The sequence below is a fragment of the Panthera pardus genome, unplaced genomic scaffold (assembly GCF_024362965.1).
Source record: "Panthera pardus isolate Hobbes unplaced genomic scaffold, ASM2436296v1 HiC_scaffold_2, whole genome shotgun sequence".
NCBI classification, from domain to species: domain Eukaryota; kingdom Metazoa; phylum Chordata; class Mammalia; order Carnivora; family Felidae; genus Panthera; species Panthera pardus.
In genome coordinates this window covers 95,976,000-95,993,253 of record NW_026526765.1, presented here as the reverse complement: position 1 = coordinate 95,993,253, position 17,254 = coordinate 95,976,000, and the positions used below count along the sequence as shown (strand labels likewise).

At 40.0% G+C, this 17,254-nt stretch overlaps 1 protein-coding gene across 2 annotated transcripts in view; it reads right to left on the bottom strand.

The window, feature by feature from the left end:
* DMGDH (dimethylglycine dehydrogenase) overlaps positions 1 to 17,254 on the bottom strand; it is a 68,186-nt gene that overhangs the window by 27,260 nt on the left and 23,672 nt on the right. The window contains exons 7-13 of one of the 2 annotated variants that reach the window (XM_019462915.2): positions 16,422 to 16,620; positions 8,923 to 9,116; positions 7,734 to 7,887; positions 5,875 to 6,040; positions 4,579 to 4,709; positions 3,107 to 3,324; positions 1,504 to 1,661 (exon numbers count right to left, since the gene is read on the bottom strand). In XM_019462915.2, the coding sequence (XP_019318460.2) occupies positions 1,504 to 1,661; positions 3,107 to 3,324; positions 4,579 to 4,709; positions 5,875 to 6,040; positions 7,734 to 7,887; positions 8,923 to 9,116; positions 16,422 to 16,620 (1,220 nt within the window). The remainder of the gene's footprint in view (positions 1 to 1,503; positions 1,662 to 3,106; positions 3,325 to 4,578; positions 4,710 to 5,874; positions 6,041 to 7,733; positions 7,888 to 8,922; positions 9,117 to 16,421; positions 16,621 to 17,254) is intronic. The other variant, XM_019462916.2, reaches the window with a different exon arrangement.

The following is a 17,254-nucleotide window of genomic DNA, read 5'->3' as shown; positions in this document are numbered from 1 at the left end:
CGGTTCATTCCCTGAGGAGTTTGGGGACAGAGCTGTCCTCTATTTCTCTCCCTGCAGCGGCCTCATTGAAGGCCCCAGGTTAAGGCTGAGAATCCCCCTGGAGAGCGCCTCCCCTGCAAAATAAAACCCGGTAACTTGCCCCAGAGCCCTTGTTCTTTCAGTGACTCCAGGGCACTGCCTCTCCACCTTGTTTCTCCCACATGTTTCTGCCCACAGTCTAAATGTCCCAAGGGCCCCCGCTTTCAAACCCACTTTTCCCTCCAATTAAATTCATTCTATCACATGCTAGGCACTTTAATATCTACAGTAACTCCCTAGGATAAAGATTATCTTCATTTTTAAGAATAGTAAACAGAGGCTCTGGAAGGTTAAGTCCATATAGCTAATATGTGATGGAGGATAAATTCAAACCCAAGAAACCCCACCCTGAAGTATATCTGTTACTAATATCCTTTATGTCACTGCTCAAGCCTCAAACCTCAAGGAACCAACTTCTAAGGAAACAAGTAGGAATATGAAAAAATTTAGGTATCCACAGATAGCCTGTCACTGGAGATCAAACAGAACACAGTTTAAACTATAGTTGGGCCACTTTCGTGTTATCTGGACCAAGTTATTTACTGTTTCTTAGTGTGATTATATATAGAATTGGGATGATTTAGATAGCCTCCAACTCCGAACTCCTTGCCCAAAAATCACCAATAATACCATTTTTTTTTTTTTAGTTTTTTTTTTAAAATCTTTATTTATTTTTGAGAGAGAGAGAGAGAGAGAGACAGAGCATGAGCAGGGGAGGAACAGAGAGAGAAGGAGATACAGAATCTGAAGCAGGCTCCAGGCTCTGAGCTGTCAGCTCAGAGCCCGACTTGGGGCTCAAACCCACCAACTGGGAGATCATGACCTGAGCTGAGTCGGACGCTTAACCGACTGAGCCACCCAGGCACCCACCAATAATACCGCCTTCAGGAAGAGTTGAGAAGGTAAAATAAATCATGCATATGAAAATGGTGTGTAACTTGGTCAGAAACCCTTAGTTCCTGTTATCAATGGTGGAAGTAGGCTGGACCAACACATCCTAGACCACCAACCCTGCTCCTCAGAAAGACACTTTTTCTTGCTATTTCCCCCAAAAGCTACATGATAAGAAGAAAATGGGGATGGGCAACACGACAGAGTAAGAGGAAGAATCTGAAAAGTGCTCCTCAAATACTGTAGGGTCAGCAGGCTCCACTAAAGCAGACACAGCTTCACACAGAGATGGATGTCCAGGGCTCTCTGCAATGCAGGAGGAATTAAAGCAGAATAAACAGTGTGCCATAATTCCACTGAACTTTCAACTGAGAAATGGAGGAGAAAAACATCTTCACTTAATTAAATAGGGTTATCTAATAACACATAGTTTCTCGTATAGTCAGAGCCAACGTTAATGCAATTAAAATTAGCCCTCATACAAAAATCAGATACAGTAAACAAAATTTTAATGAAGTTGCTGGCATTTCAAACCTCTGACCCCCAGGCTCTGAAAGCTTTCTCCAGTCTTAAGGCATTCATGGCGTATGTTCCGAAATTGTCAATTCCCTCCTCCTGGCCTGCGTTCATGATAATGTCATAAAGGGCTACAGAATCTTCTCGTCTGTGGTACAGCTCCCAACCCAGCTCACCTGAAACAAACCCACAAGTACCACACTAGGGTAAGAACAGTGATCACCAGGTCTAATGCGCGTCAGCTGAAACAAAAATAAATGGAGATTCCACGTATGCAATACAGACATTGCTGAGTTTTAAAAGACCAGTTCACAAAAAAGCTGCAACTACCATACCCACCCCTTTCCCCACAAAGGAGCCTGCCATATCACAGATGCATTCATGCCCCATCCTATCTCCCAGAGAGTGGTAACTGGGACACCTTTTCTCATGACACAGAAAGATGTTAATATAGGAATTTATCTGGACTCCTGCCTCAGCTTCATAATGTTATGTGACTAATTACATATTAGTATGGCTTAGTTTATCATTACAAAGGGTTCAACGTTTAGAAATCTCAACCCCCAACTCCTTTCTTCCAAATCACAAGTCTTAAAAATATAGGCAACTGACAATTATTCATATGGTCTTTTTTGTGGGATAACCATTATCTCTAATGCTCCCCCATATCCCTCTTCTTCCCCACTTGGTCATATTATTCATCATTAGAGCTGTGGGCTAAAACCAAATGAAATGAAACCCAACCCAAATAGTCTTGTTTATTTTTTATTCTGCTTATGCTTTATTCTGGTCACCATTTTGCCAAGGTCAGGTGAAAGAAGGAGGGAGAAAGTGTACAGCAGAAGCCCAGAGAAGAGCAATAGCCTTCATACTTTATGCGTTCTCCTTGTTCCCCAATGTTGAGGGCTGATGGTGATGTGTTTTTCAAGGACACCACCAGAACATGAGTAACATGTAATTGAACGAACGCCTGGGCACCAAATACCCTTTCTATGAAAGAGCACGGAGGTCTAGAGGAAGTTGGAAGTGAGCCTACAGCACCAATGGGGAACTGAAGAACATTAATTCATCTCTATTTCAAATACCTACTATGTACAAGATTAAGTGCTATATGAAGAATTCCCTAGTGCACTTAGAGTCTAGAATGAAAGTCTAGAAGCTGCTACATGAAGACTTCCCTAATGCACTTAAAGAGTCTTAGTGGTAATGCCTTAAGACAGGTGCCTGATACATTTAAGTTGGTCTCTAGGAGAGATTCTATCTATGGGAGACCACCTTGAATGTTCCTAGATAGAGTCTGCTGACCTGAATACTCTGTCAACCCTTCCAACTATTCTAGCAGCTATCCTCCTCCAACTTTTTTATCCATCCTTCCCAGTAGTAGGTAGCTATGAGATTGGAACAACAACTGGAAATCTGGGAAATGACTCTCCCAGCATAGGAGTGAATAGCCTGTAAGAGTTGGACAGGAGAAATCTTCCTCCAAATTTATACTGACAAAAGTCAGTGTGTATGTGAGCATGCGCACGCACACGCATGTGCACAGGTTCATTTCTGGCAGCTTCTTTTGAATTTCAGAGACTTTCTCTTAAATTTTAGAGAATCGTTTTCCAATTCTTACCAGTATAAGATATCCTAATAGCAGTGACAGGAATGTTTGAAACCTTTAAAGACTTGGTCTGAAGAAACTTGAAAACATCATCACTAAGATCTTCAGAGGTCAGTTTCTGAAGAACCTTTCTTGCATGGGGCCCTGCAATCCCAAGAACTCCAAGCTCATCGGTTATGTTTTTAATTTCAACATCATATCCACCATTGACTGCCTCTTCTTCAATCCATCTGCATTTGAGTCATAAACATTGTGTTAAGTCTTGCTTGAATAACACATGTTGGTAACATATTATTTCTCTGAAGACATGCTCTGTGTCTAGAATTACCAGAAAGTCCCCAGAGTGTCATTTCATATAATAACCTAATTTATTAAGCTGAGGAAACTGAGTCCCAGAGATGTCAAGTGATTCTCTTTAAACCACCCACTCATAAATTTGGGGGGTAATTTTTCACAGTACAGAAGGATCCTTCAATTTAAATAAGCTCTGCCATATAATTCTTCTAAAGAGTGACAGCCCTATTGCATTTAAACTAATGATTCAATCTTCAAAAATCAATTTAAACCCAAATTTTCTCTAATACCTATACATGGAGGCACATTTGTGCTGCTAAAGGTTAATAATGTGCCTGCCACCAGACACCTAACTGCTTTGGCAATCACAAGGAAACGACAGAAACTCTAAAGACTGGTTTCAATTTCTAAGTCTTGATGAGTTATTGGAACCCAGTCTTAGGGTTTGTTTATAATTTATTGAGTAGTCCCTGGAGCTACATGAAATGATCATCTGGATTTACACAAAGCTAGCTACTAAGATACATCTTGGATTGGTGGATATCATTGGCATCGTTTTACAGCCAGAGTGAGGATCTCAGAGCAAGACATTTATTAAACATTAATGTTCCAAATATTTTTGGAATACTAAAAACTACAGATTTTATAGTAGACAAAATCACAGACTAAAGATTCATGTGAAGGATTGACTTGGCAGCTCAAAGACTTAGATCTAGCTGTGGGCCAGAGGGCACAAGGCACGGCAAAGGAGGAAGATAACCCAGGGAGGCAGCTCACTGAAGTGCACTGAATGTGGGCATCAGAATCAAAAGGACTGGCTTAAGCAAGTTACTTTAACCCAAACTTCAGTTTCCTCACATGAAAATGGGAATAATATATACCTGGAAGATATGTCTATTAAGAGGATTAACTGAGATAATGTCTAAAAAGAGTTCTGACACATTGATAATGCCTAATAATCAGGAGTTAATATTAGAACCAGTAAACCCTATGGATGAATTACCTTTTGGAGGAGTGGGGACAGGGTCCCTCACTTCAAATAATTTCCTATAAAAGACACGAAGTTTATTGGAAAGAATAAGGTTTGAGAATTTAAGTTGTACTTTCAACTACTGGCAAAAGAAAAGCTCAGTGAAAGTTTAGATCAATATATAATTCATATAAAATTTTCTTATTAGCTGTGCACTTACCTAAGATCATGAAGTTCGGATCCAGAACCAGTTATTAGTAGAAATTCCCCAGGAGTTTGGTGAGAAACAGTCAATTCAGCATACACTCGACCTTTTGGTGTCAACATGTGACTTATATTTGTAAAACCCACCTACACAAAAGAATTTAAAATTACCTCAATATAAAATTAAAATCTTACATAGCCTTTTAGCACAACATGGAAATAAACAAGTGTCAGTGAAACATATCTGAATCATATCATTTATATCAATCGTGTGAACTATCTTTAAACCTAAACCCAAGATTAATTTTGGGTAATTATAATTATTTGTCATCAAAATTACACTTCAGTCAATTTCGCAGTTCTCTATTGACAGAATTTAGCAAAGTCATAGAGTCCTTGGATGACAATTCATTCAACAAAAATTGTAATTAGAAAATCAGCTAGAATATTTATTCATGGTCTGTTGAAGAAAGAACTATAGCATTCATACAGAAACCATTAGGTGGACTAAAATAACATACTGGGTTTTTTGTTTTTGTTTTTTTGTTTTTGTTTTAAATGAGAGGATAGATGGGGTGCCTAGATGGCTCAGTCAGATAAGCACCCAACTCTTGATTTCAATTCAGGTCACGATCTCAGGGTTGGTGAGTTTGAGCTCCACATCAGGCTCCGGGCTGACGACATGGAACCTGCTTGGGATTCTCTGTCCCTCTCTCTGCCCCTCCCTCACTCACTCGCACACACAAACTCTCAAAATAAAATAAACTTTAAAATACATACATACATACATACATACATACATAAATAAATAAAATTTAAGAATGAGGGTTCCCTGGGTGGCTCAGTTAAGCATTCAACTTCCACTCAGGTCATGATCTCACAGTTTGTGAGTTCAAGCCCTGCACTGGGCTCTCTGCTATCAGTGCAGAGCCCACTTCAGAAACTTTGTCCCCTCTCTCTCTGCTCCCCCCCCCCAAAAATAAATAGAAACATTTTAAGAAATTTTAGGGCGCCTGGGTGGCTCAGTCGGTTAAGCATCCGACTTTGGCTCAGGTCACAATCTCGCGGTCCGTGAGTCCCAGCCCCGCGTCGGGCTCTGGGCTGATGGCTCAGAGCCTGGAGCCTGCTTCTGGTTCTGTGTCTCCCTCTCTCTCTGCCCCTCCCCCGTTCATGCTCTGTCTCTCTCTGTCTCAAAATAAATAAACGTTAAAAAAAAAGATTTAAAAAAAAAAAAAAAGAAATTTAAAAATGAGAGGATGGAGAATTAGGCAGGCAGGAATCCTGAACCTTGTACCCATATAAGGTTATTTACCTTTGGAATGACATTTGCAAAGAGATGGTCCAACAATCTAACAGAGTCTTGGCCTTTGATGTTAAACTTGCCAAATGGTGACAGGTCAATAACCCCTACGTTTTGCATAACCTGTTTATACTCAGATCCCACAGGCTCAAACCAGTTTGTGCGGCGAAAACTTGGCCTAAAACACAATGTTTGTGGTAAAACAACTGTCATTCATTTTCAGAAAATTACGGAGTATTTGAATAAACCTATAGATCTAGAAAATCCTATTTGGGAAAAGAAGTAACATCTAAAATTCTGTTCTCTGAATGATACATATATGGTAGAAGTTGATTTTTTAAAGTTACTCTTCTATTCCTTTGACCCATTTTGTAGTGAACGAAGTATTAATTAACTAGAAATTAAGATAGGACATGTGGGCTTTCAGATCTGGAGGAAAGCATAGAAGTCTACCAGCCCTGAGGTTTTCAGTCTTGGTTGAATATTAGAATCACCTGGGGAGCATTTTAAAAAATACCCATTTTCTGGACCTAATTAAATCAGAATAGAACGGGGTAGAGCTATCTTGTCCAGTGCTTCTCAAACACTCATGAAACTGTACATCATTTACAAATGTTAAAATGCAGATTCTAATGTAGCAGGTCTGGGGTGGAGACCTATATCCTGCATTCTAACAGTCTCCCAAGTGATATTCATGTTGTTACAAGCAAGAACCTGGTCCAACATCTGCATTTTTTTAGAGAAAAGGTACAAGGTGACTTCCAGGGCCTTTATCTTAGTAAATGCCAGAGCTGGGCCTGGAACAAAAGTCTACTGACTCATTCACGGTTCTTCCCACTCCGCAAAGTCAACTTCTAATGTGGTATTTTAACTGCAGAGCAGAATTCTGTCTGATAAATGAGTTTTCAGTTGTTTAATTATTCAACTAATGGAAGGAACAAGTCAGATCCAAAGAGCAAAGGTGAAGAACAGATTTGGCATTTATCCAAGTCGTTTAGGAAAAACCAAACCAGTATTTTGCCCCCAGATAATCTAGACTTTCTACTGAGCCCAAATTCATTAATCAACAACTGGGCCTCTACTATACTTTGTACCATTTAGATCTGGTCTTAAAGTAGACATCAAAACCTGTTTAGTAAGCAAAATGACAAGTCCAAAAAAAAAAAAGAGGTAACAATTTCTGGATTTGCTATTTGTTTTCTCTTGGTTTATGGATTCTCATGAGAAAAAAATATATAAGCATTATTAACCCCAAATGACAACAATGGCTCAAAATCCAAGTATAACAATGGTAACAACACTAGAGGAATTCAGAGGATTGTTTCAGTGACATGCTTTATGCTTTAGCTTAACCTAAAATGCTAAGTAAATGATCCTTTCCCCTAATTTATCAATGGTACATATATTTTGCATGACTCAGTGCACACACACTAGAAAGCAGTTGCTGTGAACTATCTTTGATAAATAGAAAATCCACATTTCTAGACTATTTCCATACAACATGATTCGACCAGGCATCCTAAAGCAGGACACATCTTTAGGAGCCACCTGAAGCCATGTGGGGATCAAGAGGGGATGGGGAAGGTTCCCCTGAGCTCCTGGAAAATGCCAAGTGGAGGCTTCACCTGAGCTGGCTGTAGGACTCTGGAGGCCACATGGGTCCTAGAGATGTGAGCCAATGTCATGTGGGATAGACTAATGCCTCCATTGCCAGAAAATCATTTTTGTAGGAAAAGGCTCAATGCTCTTTGGAAAGGGTAGAGTGACTTCTTCGGGGGCGCAGGGGCAGCGCTTCTCCGACGTCCCTCCATTCAACTTCCAAAATCACGTTCTACATTCAGAGCCACAGGCAGGTCATGCCATTCACTTACCTATACCGAGAATCCTGGCCTGGTTTGTAGAACCAGTGTGGCTGCTCCCAGCCTGCATGGAACCCCATGGAACACTTAGACTCCAGGATTTTATAAAGCCCACTGACTCGCTGAGTTGGTCTCCCGGCAAATCGCTCTTCTTTAGGATAACCAACTGGAAAAGGAAAACTAGTACCTAAGTACCATATAATCAAAACTGTAAAAAACTTCAAAGGGATTCAGAAAGTAGAAAACATAGTTCTTAACATCCAGAAGCACATATATGTATGAAATTTACGTAAAAGATGGTAACTAGCTTTCTTGGGGTGAACATTGCACAATGTTCCCAAATGTCAAATCACAGGGCGCCTGGGTGGCTCGGTCAGTTAAGCGTCAGACTCTTGATCTTGGCTCAGTCATGATCTCAGGGTTCATGGGATCCAGCTGCCCTCGTGAGGCTCTGCGCTGGCATCAGGGAACCTGCTTGGGATTCTCTCTCTCCTCTGTCTCTTCTTCCCCCGCTCCCACAGGCAACCACATGTGCTCTTTCTCTCTTTCTCTCTCTCTCAAAATAAATAAATTAATTTTAAAAAAAGTCAAATCACTATGTTGTACACCTAAAACTAACATAATATCATATACGTGTACATATATAATCAACTACACTGCAATTTTTTAAAATTATGTAAAAAAAGCCAGACTGTCATTCATATAGCTATCCAAGGATAAAGTAAAAGTAAATTTAAAACTTAAAATCACTTGGGGAAAAAAAAAAGCAACTTAAAATCACTTGGGGCGCCTGTGTGGCTCAGTCAGTTAAGTATCCGACTTCAGCTCAGGTCATGATTTCGTAGTCTGTGAGTTCAAGCCCTGTGCTGACAGCTCAGAGCCCGGAGCCTCGTTCAGATTCTGGGTCTCCCTCTTTCTCTGCCCTTCCCCAGCTCATGCTCTGTCTGTCTGTCTGTCTGTCTCTCTCTCTCAAAAATAAACAGACATTAAAAAAATTTAAAAACTTAAAATCACAGAAACACTCCACACATTAAATATACAAACTCATATAAGATTCCTTCTTGTGTCTTAGAGGCATAATGCTTATTAGAATCCCTAAGTACTCCCACCACAAAGCACAGAATAACAAAGATCTAAAATCAGAGGCACTGCAAGTCAATTCTGTACACACTTTACAGACAATAGTAAATTTGCACTTTACCTATATTGTTGAATCCATATGACTCTCTTGCTTTGGCCTCAGTGTACTGAGTTGTTGTCCATTTGCCATAGCGATTAGGATCCAATTCTATCAGATCAAAAGGAGGTTCTCCATGCAGGATCCAGTCACTGAGATATTTCCCTACCCCACCGGCGTGGATTATGCCATATCTTTCAAATACAGAGATAAACACCCTGTTATGAACACATGTTGTCTTCCAATAATGAAACATGTCCAACTCTTCTACGGGGCCTCCAAGTTGGAGTGTTCTGTGATCTTCAGAGCAGACAGTCAACATAATGCTTATACTATAGTTTTTTTCCTCGGGAAAAATACATGTTTGGGCATCCAAATTAAATGTACCTGACTTGATAGCTAGTTTGTTTCCACAGTTTCAAGAGACGCATACCTGCAAAATAGCCTACAACTCTTAGCTAGAAAAGATGCTCACTTTAGGAAAATGGAGGAAAGGAAGAAAAGAGGAAGATGTGGTTATCTTAGCAGCCCTTCTGATCTAGAATTATCCTGACTGATGGGAACCTTGCAGGAGAAACCGTACACTGCCCAGTGACACATCTCTTCTCAGACTCAACTTAGTTCAGGTCCCCTTAGGCGATGACCTCTGTGCAAGGACCTTGAATCTTTATCTTAGAAGCATTCAGGGGAAGAGGCACTCACCCAGGGGCTTGTGGGGAGGAGAGAAAAGGAACACTGTCCCCTGTATTTTGCAACTAATGGGTCACTTGGTGATGAGGGTCTATTGTTGTCTATTTCTATATGATGATGCTTTAAAACCAAGAACATCACTGTGGCAAATCATTTGCTATCAGATGAAGGATTCACAGTTTAACATTGGCCATGTGCAGTACTAACCACTCCCTCTTGCCTAGTGAAGGACTTTCCTATAGGTTTATCTGTGGTTTAAGTCAAGACAAGCTTCTGAGGAATTAGATGAGCAGAAAGTCATGTGAGGGATGACCAAGAAATGGAGCTACATGAGCAGACCTCAAAATGCAAGAAATTCCAGTATCGTGAATGACCACAACTTAACAGCCAGACTCACGGGTTCTGAGAGCTTGGGAGCACCTGAGCAAAGACTTTAAATGTTAAAAACTATTTTCCCACAAGATACCAGTATTGCCGTTTTACAAAAATGAGTAACTAAATTTGTTATGAGGATATTTCTCAAGTAGAATAAAAAGGCGACAATTTATATACTTCTCCAAATAGTTAAAAAAAAAAAAAGACATTGGTCATCCAAATCACCCACAAACAATCTCACTAAGTTTCAAGAAAGCAAGAAAAATTATTGAATGTATGCTTAAAATTCACTTAACCAGGCCCAATGTATGATATACAAAAGCTGTCATTTTTGAGATCTAGAGATACTGTTTATAAGACTTGAAATTGTGTTTTATTGACATTTATTGAGTGCTTGCTATTTGCCAGGCATTGTTTCCACCTAACATGTACCAGATGATTTATTCTTTAGCAATTTTATTTTACCACTGGGAAAGCCAGTCCCCGCTTAGCGATTAAATAAGGTCACACTGCAATAAAGGTCAGGATACAGACTCCATCAACTGACTTCAGCATACACTCTCTCTTACTAAACTTTACCTCTTCAACAGTTCCCAATTTTCAGCCAAGGCACACATGACAGACAGCGTTCACATCCTTGACAGGCTCTTGGGAATAGCCAGGACTGTGCTTGGTTTCCTGTGGCCTCACTGCTATGCCATCATGTTCTTTCCCTTTCAGTAGTGTATATGAGCTAACAAATGGGGCTGAGTGCTGTCAACTGGGGAGAATCCTGAATGAAGGATAATTTGTTTTCAAAAAGTGTTTACTTTACAAACTTCAGCTCTCTAACCATTAACAAGCTATGTGTCAAACGCCACACTACTGAGTGTTATGAAACATGTATTGAGAGCCCCTGGCTTAGTAGTTAAAAGCAAGCATAAAGTAAGAGAGCTCTGGGTATGATTTCACTCCTGCCAGTACTAACTGTGTAACCATGGGCAAGTTGTGTGACCACCCTGAGCTTTAGTCTTCTTTCATGCACACTTCCTTTATGGTTCTGGTGGAGAACATTGGCATGACATTGAAAGCACATAGTAGGCCAGCAATGCATGCTTGCTGTTAGGCCCCTATATAACTAGTAACAGAGTATGCCTATGCCCAGTTGATAAGATTTTCATACCAAGTAATTTGTGTGGCATGGAAGTGGAAGGGAACTTTATAAGGAAAGGAGAGTTAGGTTCTTCTGTCGCTAACATTAATCTGTAGAACCCGCTTCTAAATGGCCCAGTGACTCTGCTTTTTGAATGTTTGTGTCTGCTTTTCAGGATAACTCCGTTAAACTGTCAGATGTTATATCTTATGGCACTCTCCCCTCCTTAAGTTTCCTGTTTATAATGTGCTCTAAGCCAAGAAAACTAGATTCAATTCAATACAATCCATTAAACATGTTGGTTGACATGGTGTCACCTAGAAGCAAAAAACCTTTTGTTAGAATTGTGACAAAACAAAAGTAATAGAGTTTTGACTGAGGGTGATCTGTGAGTAAGGTAAATGAGCACTGGCATATATGTACACAGTTTGCAAGTTCCCCAAGTTCTCTGGACGGTTGTATCAGAATAACAGACACATCGAAATGCAGATCCCTGGGCCTCTCCCCAGACCACTGATTCAGAACCTATAGGAGTAGTGTCTGGGAATCCATTTGCTTATAGTTTTCCAATTCAACACAACTTCATGGGTTCTCCTGACAAATAGGAATTACACAGATACGATGTAAAGGAGGATGAAACATACATAAGTGACTAATCACAAGGTTGAGATTATTTTTTAACATGGGCATGTGATTCTCCTGCTCAGCCAGGTATGGAAACCACTGGCCTCCAGAACCAGGGAATGGATCACTGATGCAAGCCAGCAGGGGCAGCCAATGTAAGCATTCCATATTACACAAGAAATATCTTAGCAAGATAGCAACAAGTCCTTTGTTCAGACCAAATCTGTCAGAGTGTGAGGCACTTTGCCTGCCCCTCACCTGTCATCTTCCCTACCCATCTCCCAACATCTACAACCTGGGAAAATTACCCAGAACAATCAGAGCAGGAATGCAACATTAGCCCCATGCAAGTACATACAATTTCTAGGTAATAAGTAACTGGTATTCTAAAGAAATCAACTTCCTAATTTCCTTGGCAAGTAGTAACAGATGCTCCATTAAAATATAAATGTAATAAGGCCAGGGATACTGTCTGCTTGTTCAGAGCATGGCTCGTGGTCAATGATCCACATATATTTGTTGACTAAATCAATAATTCTATGATTCAGCCAACTGCAGAATCAAAAATAATAAAGACCTAGGAATGCATTTAGCAAAAGAAGTGCAAACTTGTACTCTAAAAACTACAAATCATTGCTGAAAGAAATTTTAAAAGACCTAAACAGGGGCGTCTGGGTGGCTCAGTCAGTTGAGCGTCGACTTCAGCTCAGGTCATGATTTCATGGTTAGTGAGTTTGAGCACCGCACTGGTCTCTGTGCTGACAGCTCAGAGCCTGGAGCCTGCTTCAGATTCTGTGTCTCACTCTCTCTATTCCTCCCCTGCTCCTGCTCTGTCTCTCAAAATAAATAAAAACATTAAAAAATTTATAAATAAATAAATAAATAAATAAAAGATCTAAATAAATGGAAAGACATCCCATGTCCATGAATTGGACTTAATATTGTTATAACAATACTCTCCAAATTGATCTACAGATTTAATGCAATACCTATCAAAACCCTAGGTGGCTTCTTTGCAGAAATTGACAAACTGGTCCTAAAAATTGCATGAAAATTTAAGGGACCCAAAGTAGCCAAAACAATCTTGAAAAAGAGCGAAAATTCACACTTCCCAATTTCAGAACTTACTACAAACCTATAGTAATCTAAACAGTGTGGGGGTGCCTGGTGGCTTAGTCAGTTAAGCATCTGACTCTTGATTTCAGCTCAGGTGGTGATCTCATGGTTCGTGAGATAGAGCCCTGTGTGGGGCTCTGTGCTGACAGTGCAGAGCCTGCTTGGGATTCTGTCCTTCCCTCTCTCTCTCTCTCTCTCTGCCCCTCCCCCACTCACATGCATGCAAGTACTCTCTCTCAAAATAAAGGCTAAAAAAAAAAAATGTGGTAATGGCAGAATTGGGAGTCCAGTAATAAACCCATACACATACGGTGAAATGACTTTTGTCAAGGATGTTGTGGTATAATAAAAAATAAATATTTGGTCTTTGTCCCCAATTCTTGGCACAGAGCTCCTAAAACCTCTGGAATTTATAGTCTTTGTATGCTAATGAGATGACTCAAGGTGGAGTGAGTGATACCTGGGGGCTTAAACAGGGGCTGGTTCAAGAAGTTGAATCATCAATAGTCGATGATTTCATCAATTATGCCTATGTAATTAAACCTCCATAAAAACCCCTAAATGACAGACTTGAAAGAGCTTTCAGGTTCTGAACGCACTGATGTGCTAGGAAGGTGGTGTGTCAGAGAGGGCATGAAAACTCTGTGCCACACTCCTCCCCCTCACACCTCACCCTGTGCATCTCTTCCATTTGGCTGTTCCTCAGTTGTATACTTTATAATAAATGGGTAAAAGGAAGTGTTTTTCTGATTTCTGTGAGCCATCCTAGTGAACTGTCAAGCCTGAAAAGGGGGTTGTAGGAACTCACAAAGTTACAGCCAGTCAGAAGTACCCCCTGGACTTGCAACTGGTATCTGAAGTGGAGGCAGTTTTGTGGGACTGAGTCCTTAACCACTAACTCTGGAAGTTAAGAATTCAGAATTGAATTGAATTGTTGGACACCCAGTTGGTATCAGAGAATTAGAAAATTGAAAAATTGAATGTGGGTATCAGAAGTGGTGTCAGAAAAAAGATATCACAGAAGCCAACATAATTCAATGAGCAAAGAACAGTCTTTTCAACAAACAGTGCTGGGACAACTGGCTATGCACAAAAGAATGAAGTTGGACCCCTACCTCACATCATATACAAAAATTAACTCAAAATTGATCAAAGATTTTTTTTTAATTTTTTTTTAATGTTTATTTATTTTTGAGACAGAGGGAGACAGAGCATGAATGGGGGAGGGGCAGAGAGAGAGGGAGACACAGAATCGGAAGCAGGCTCCAGGCTCTGAGCCATCAGCCCAGAGCCTGACGCGGGGCTCGAACTCACGAACCGAGAGATTGTGACCTGAGCTGAAGTCGGACACTCAACCGACTGAGCCACCCAGGCGCCCCTGATCAAAGATTTAAATGAAAGAATTAAAACTATAAACTCTTAGAAGAAAACATAGGTATGAATCTTTATGAATTTGGACTGGAAAATGGTTTCTTATATATGAACTACATGCTCAAAAAAAGAAAAAATACGCATTCTGGACTTTATCAAAATTAAAAACCTTCATGCTTCAATGGACACCATTAAAAAAGTGAAAAGACAGCCCACAGAAAGGAAGAAAAAAATTGCAAATCATGTATCTGATAAAGGTCTTATGTCTAGAACATATAAAGAACTCCTACAACTCAACAGTAGAAAGACAAATAATCAATTTTTTTAATGGGCAAAGTATATGAATAAGCATTCCTCTAAAGAAGATATTCAAGTAATGTACACGAGAAACACTCCTACATACACATGCCTGCATACGGATGCTATTGATTACCTAAACCCTCAGTTACTTTATACCTTCCAGGTCCTCTGTCTCCATCTGGTTTTCTCCCTCTAGATGTCCCAAAGATATCAACTTAACACTTCAAACCCAACCTTTCAAAAATGAAACCCATTATTTTCCTGATTCTCTGTCCCCATGGCCCCAGCATCCAACCAGGGGTCAAGTTAGAAAGTTAGCCATCGTTTGCTTTTTTTCTCTTCCTCAAGACCTAATGCAATCAATCATCAAGTCTAAATAATTTTATCTCCTATCTCTCAGTCCCTGCTGCTGCTCCCTCAGTTCAGACCACAGCCCCTCTACTGTACTGGCAGAACAGCACCCCAAGCAGTCACACACCTCTGGCCGGACCTCACTGCCTTGTTTTTAGCTGTAGCCCAGTGCCTAGCAAAGAGACCTTGTACAGAGCTGGCAAACATGAGATATTAGTTGAATACATGGCCAAATAAAATGGAGAAGAAAAATAGAATATTAGAAGCTGTGATATGATAGTAAAGTGGGTTTGACATTAATATTCAACAAATTAATGGGACAAATATTAAGGATGAAGCATCAAATGGGTAACAGAATCGTAAATAGTAAGCAACCTGAGGAATCATAAAGAAACAAATTATGTTGGATAAACCTGAATTATGGTGAAAAAGGTATCATATACGTTATTCATTTGATACTCGGTATTATGTTTGTCACACTGTGTTATGAAAACAGCCTTGTAAAATTGGGGCAAATTGACCAATATGAACATACACAGCATGAAAAGAGACAGGAATAATGGAAATGGCAGGAAATATGCGAAGAGAGGTTTCCAGGAAATCACTGCCCTTCTATGTGATCATCTTTAAAATCTATACAAGTGATTAAACCATTATACAGTCAGGATTTTAAAAGTGAATTTTTTTTTTAAATTTTTTTTTTTAACGTTTATTTATTTTTGAGACAGAGAGAGACAGAGCATGAACGGGGGAGGGGCAGAGAGAGGGGGAGACACAGAATCGGAAGCAGGCTCCAGGCTCTGAGCCATCAGCCCAGAGCCCGATGCGGGGCTCGAACTCACAGACCGCGAGATCGTGACCTGAGCTGAAGTCGGACACTTAACCGACTGAGCCACCCAGGCGCCCCATAAAAGTGAATTTTTAAAAAAAATTTTTTAATGTTTATTTATTATTTTTAAGAGACACAGAGAGAGACAGAGAGTGAGCCGGGTTAGGGCAGAGAGAGAGGGAGACACAGAATCTGAAGCAGGCTCCAGGATCTGAGCTGTCAGCACAGAGCCCAACATGGGGCTCAAACCCACCAACTGAGAGATTGTGACCTGAGCTGAAGTCAGACGCTTAATTGACTGAGCCACCCAGGCACCCGAAGATTGAAATATCTTATTCCTCATATCTCAATGGTCATTTAAGGAAGAAAACTCTGCCCTTCTCTCATTTTCCATTTTGGACTGAGATTACGAGACAAGACTTATCTATAATACTTGACTCTATTAAAAAAGATACTTGACTCTATAATAAATGTTGAATTAAATGGAGATACTCAGGGTGCTTGGGTGGCTCAGTCAGTTGAACACCCGACTCTTGATTTCAGCTCAGATCATGGGATAGAACGTCGCATCAGGCTCCATGCTCGGCGTGAAGCCCGCTTGGGATTCTCTTTCTCTCTCCCTCTGTCCCTCTCCCTCACTTGTGCTCTCTCTCTTGAAAAATAAAATAAAATAAAATAAAATAAAATAAAATAAAATAAAATAAAATAAAATAAAATAATAAAAGAGATACTTACCCAAAGCCTATAGCCACCCAGTAGTTTCTGACTCCCTGATGGGGCCCCACCATAGGCAGAATGTCAGGAGAATAGGTGATAGGACCATTGACGATATTGATGATATCAGCCTTTTTCAAGACTGGAACCATTTCCATGGCAGCTTCCACATGTTCCATAATTCGGTCAAGATCAGACTCAAAGAGCTCCTTTCCAAACCCTGAAGAGACATACCATTGTGGTCAGGATGCCACAATTGCCCTGACAGGTATTCCAAAGTGACTTAAGTCTGAATCAGTTTACATTTAAAGATGGTCTTATGGAAGGTACTTCTTTTTTTTTTTTTTTAAGTCTAAACTTAATATTCACTATCAACAGATAAGTACCCATCACATTTCTGAGAATAATAATTTATTTTTGTTGAAATAATAAAATCATGAAAGTTAATCCTCTTAATAATAAATATAAATCTAGGTATATCAACAGTTTTCAACATGTAAACCAATCATAATTTTAAAAAACAAACAATAATTGGTTTGTCAAGAGAGAACTTTTATCTTTTAATTAACCCTAAAAGTCTGATCTATCCTCCCAGTTAAGGGCAAATGGGAGCTTGCAAAGTCATGTCAGGACACAGGGCATAAACAGAAAACTACTCCAGGATCTAGAATAATGGATGCTAGATGTCTTTTAGCTCTCAGCAGAGAAAGAATGGCATGGAGGCCTCTTCCCTCACGCCCACTCCCATACGTATTTGAGAGCTAGATTCTTAGAAAAAAGTCAGGGTCTTGAAACACAATAATTTCCTCATTCGTAAAAGGTACTGTGATTGAAGGCAGGACCACAGATGAGCC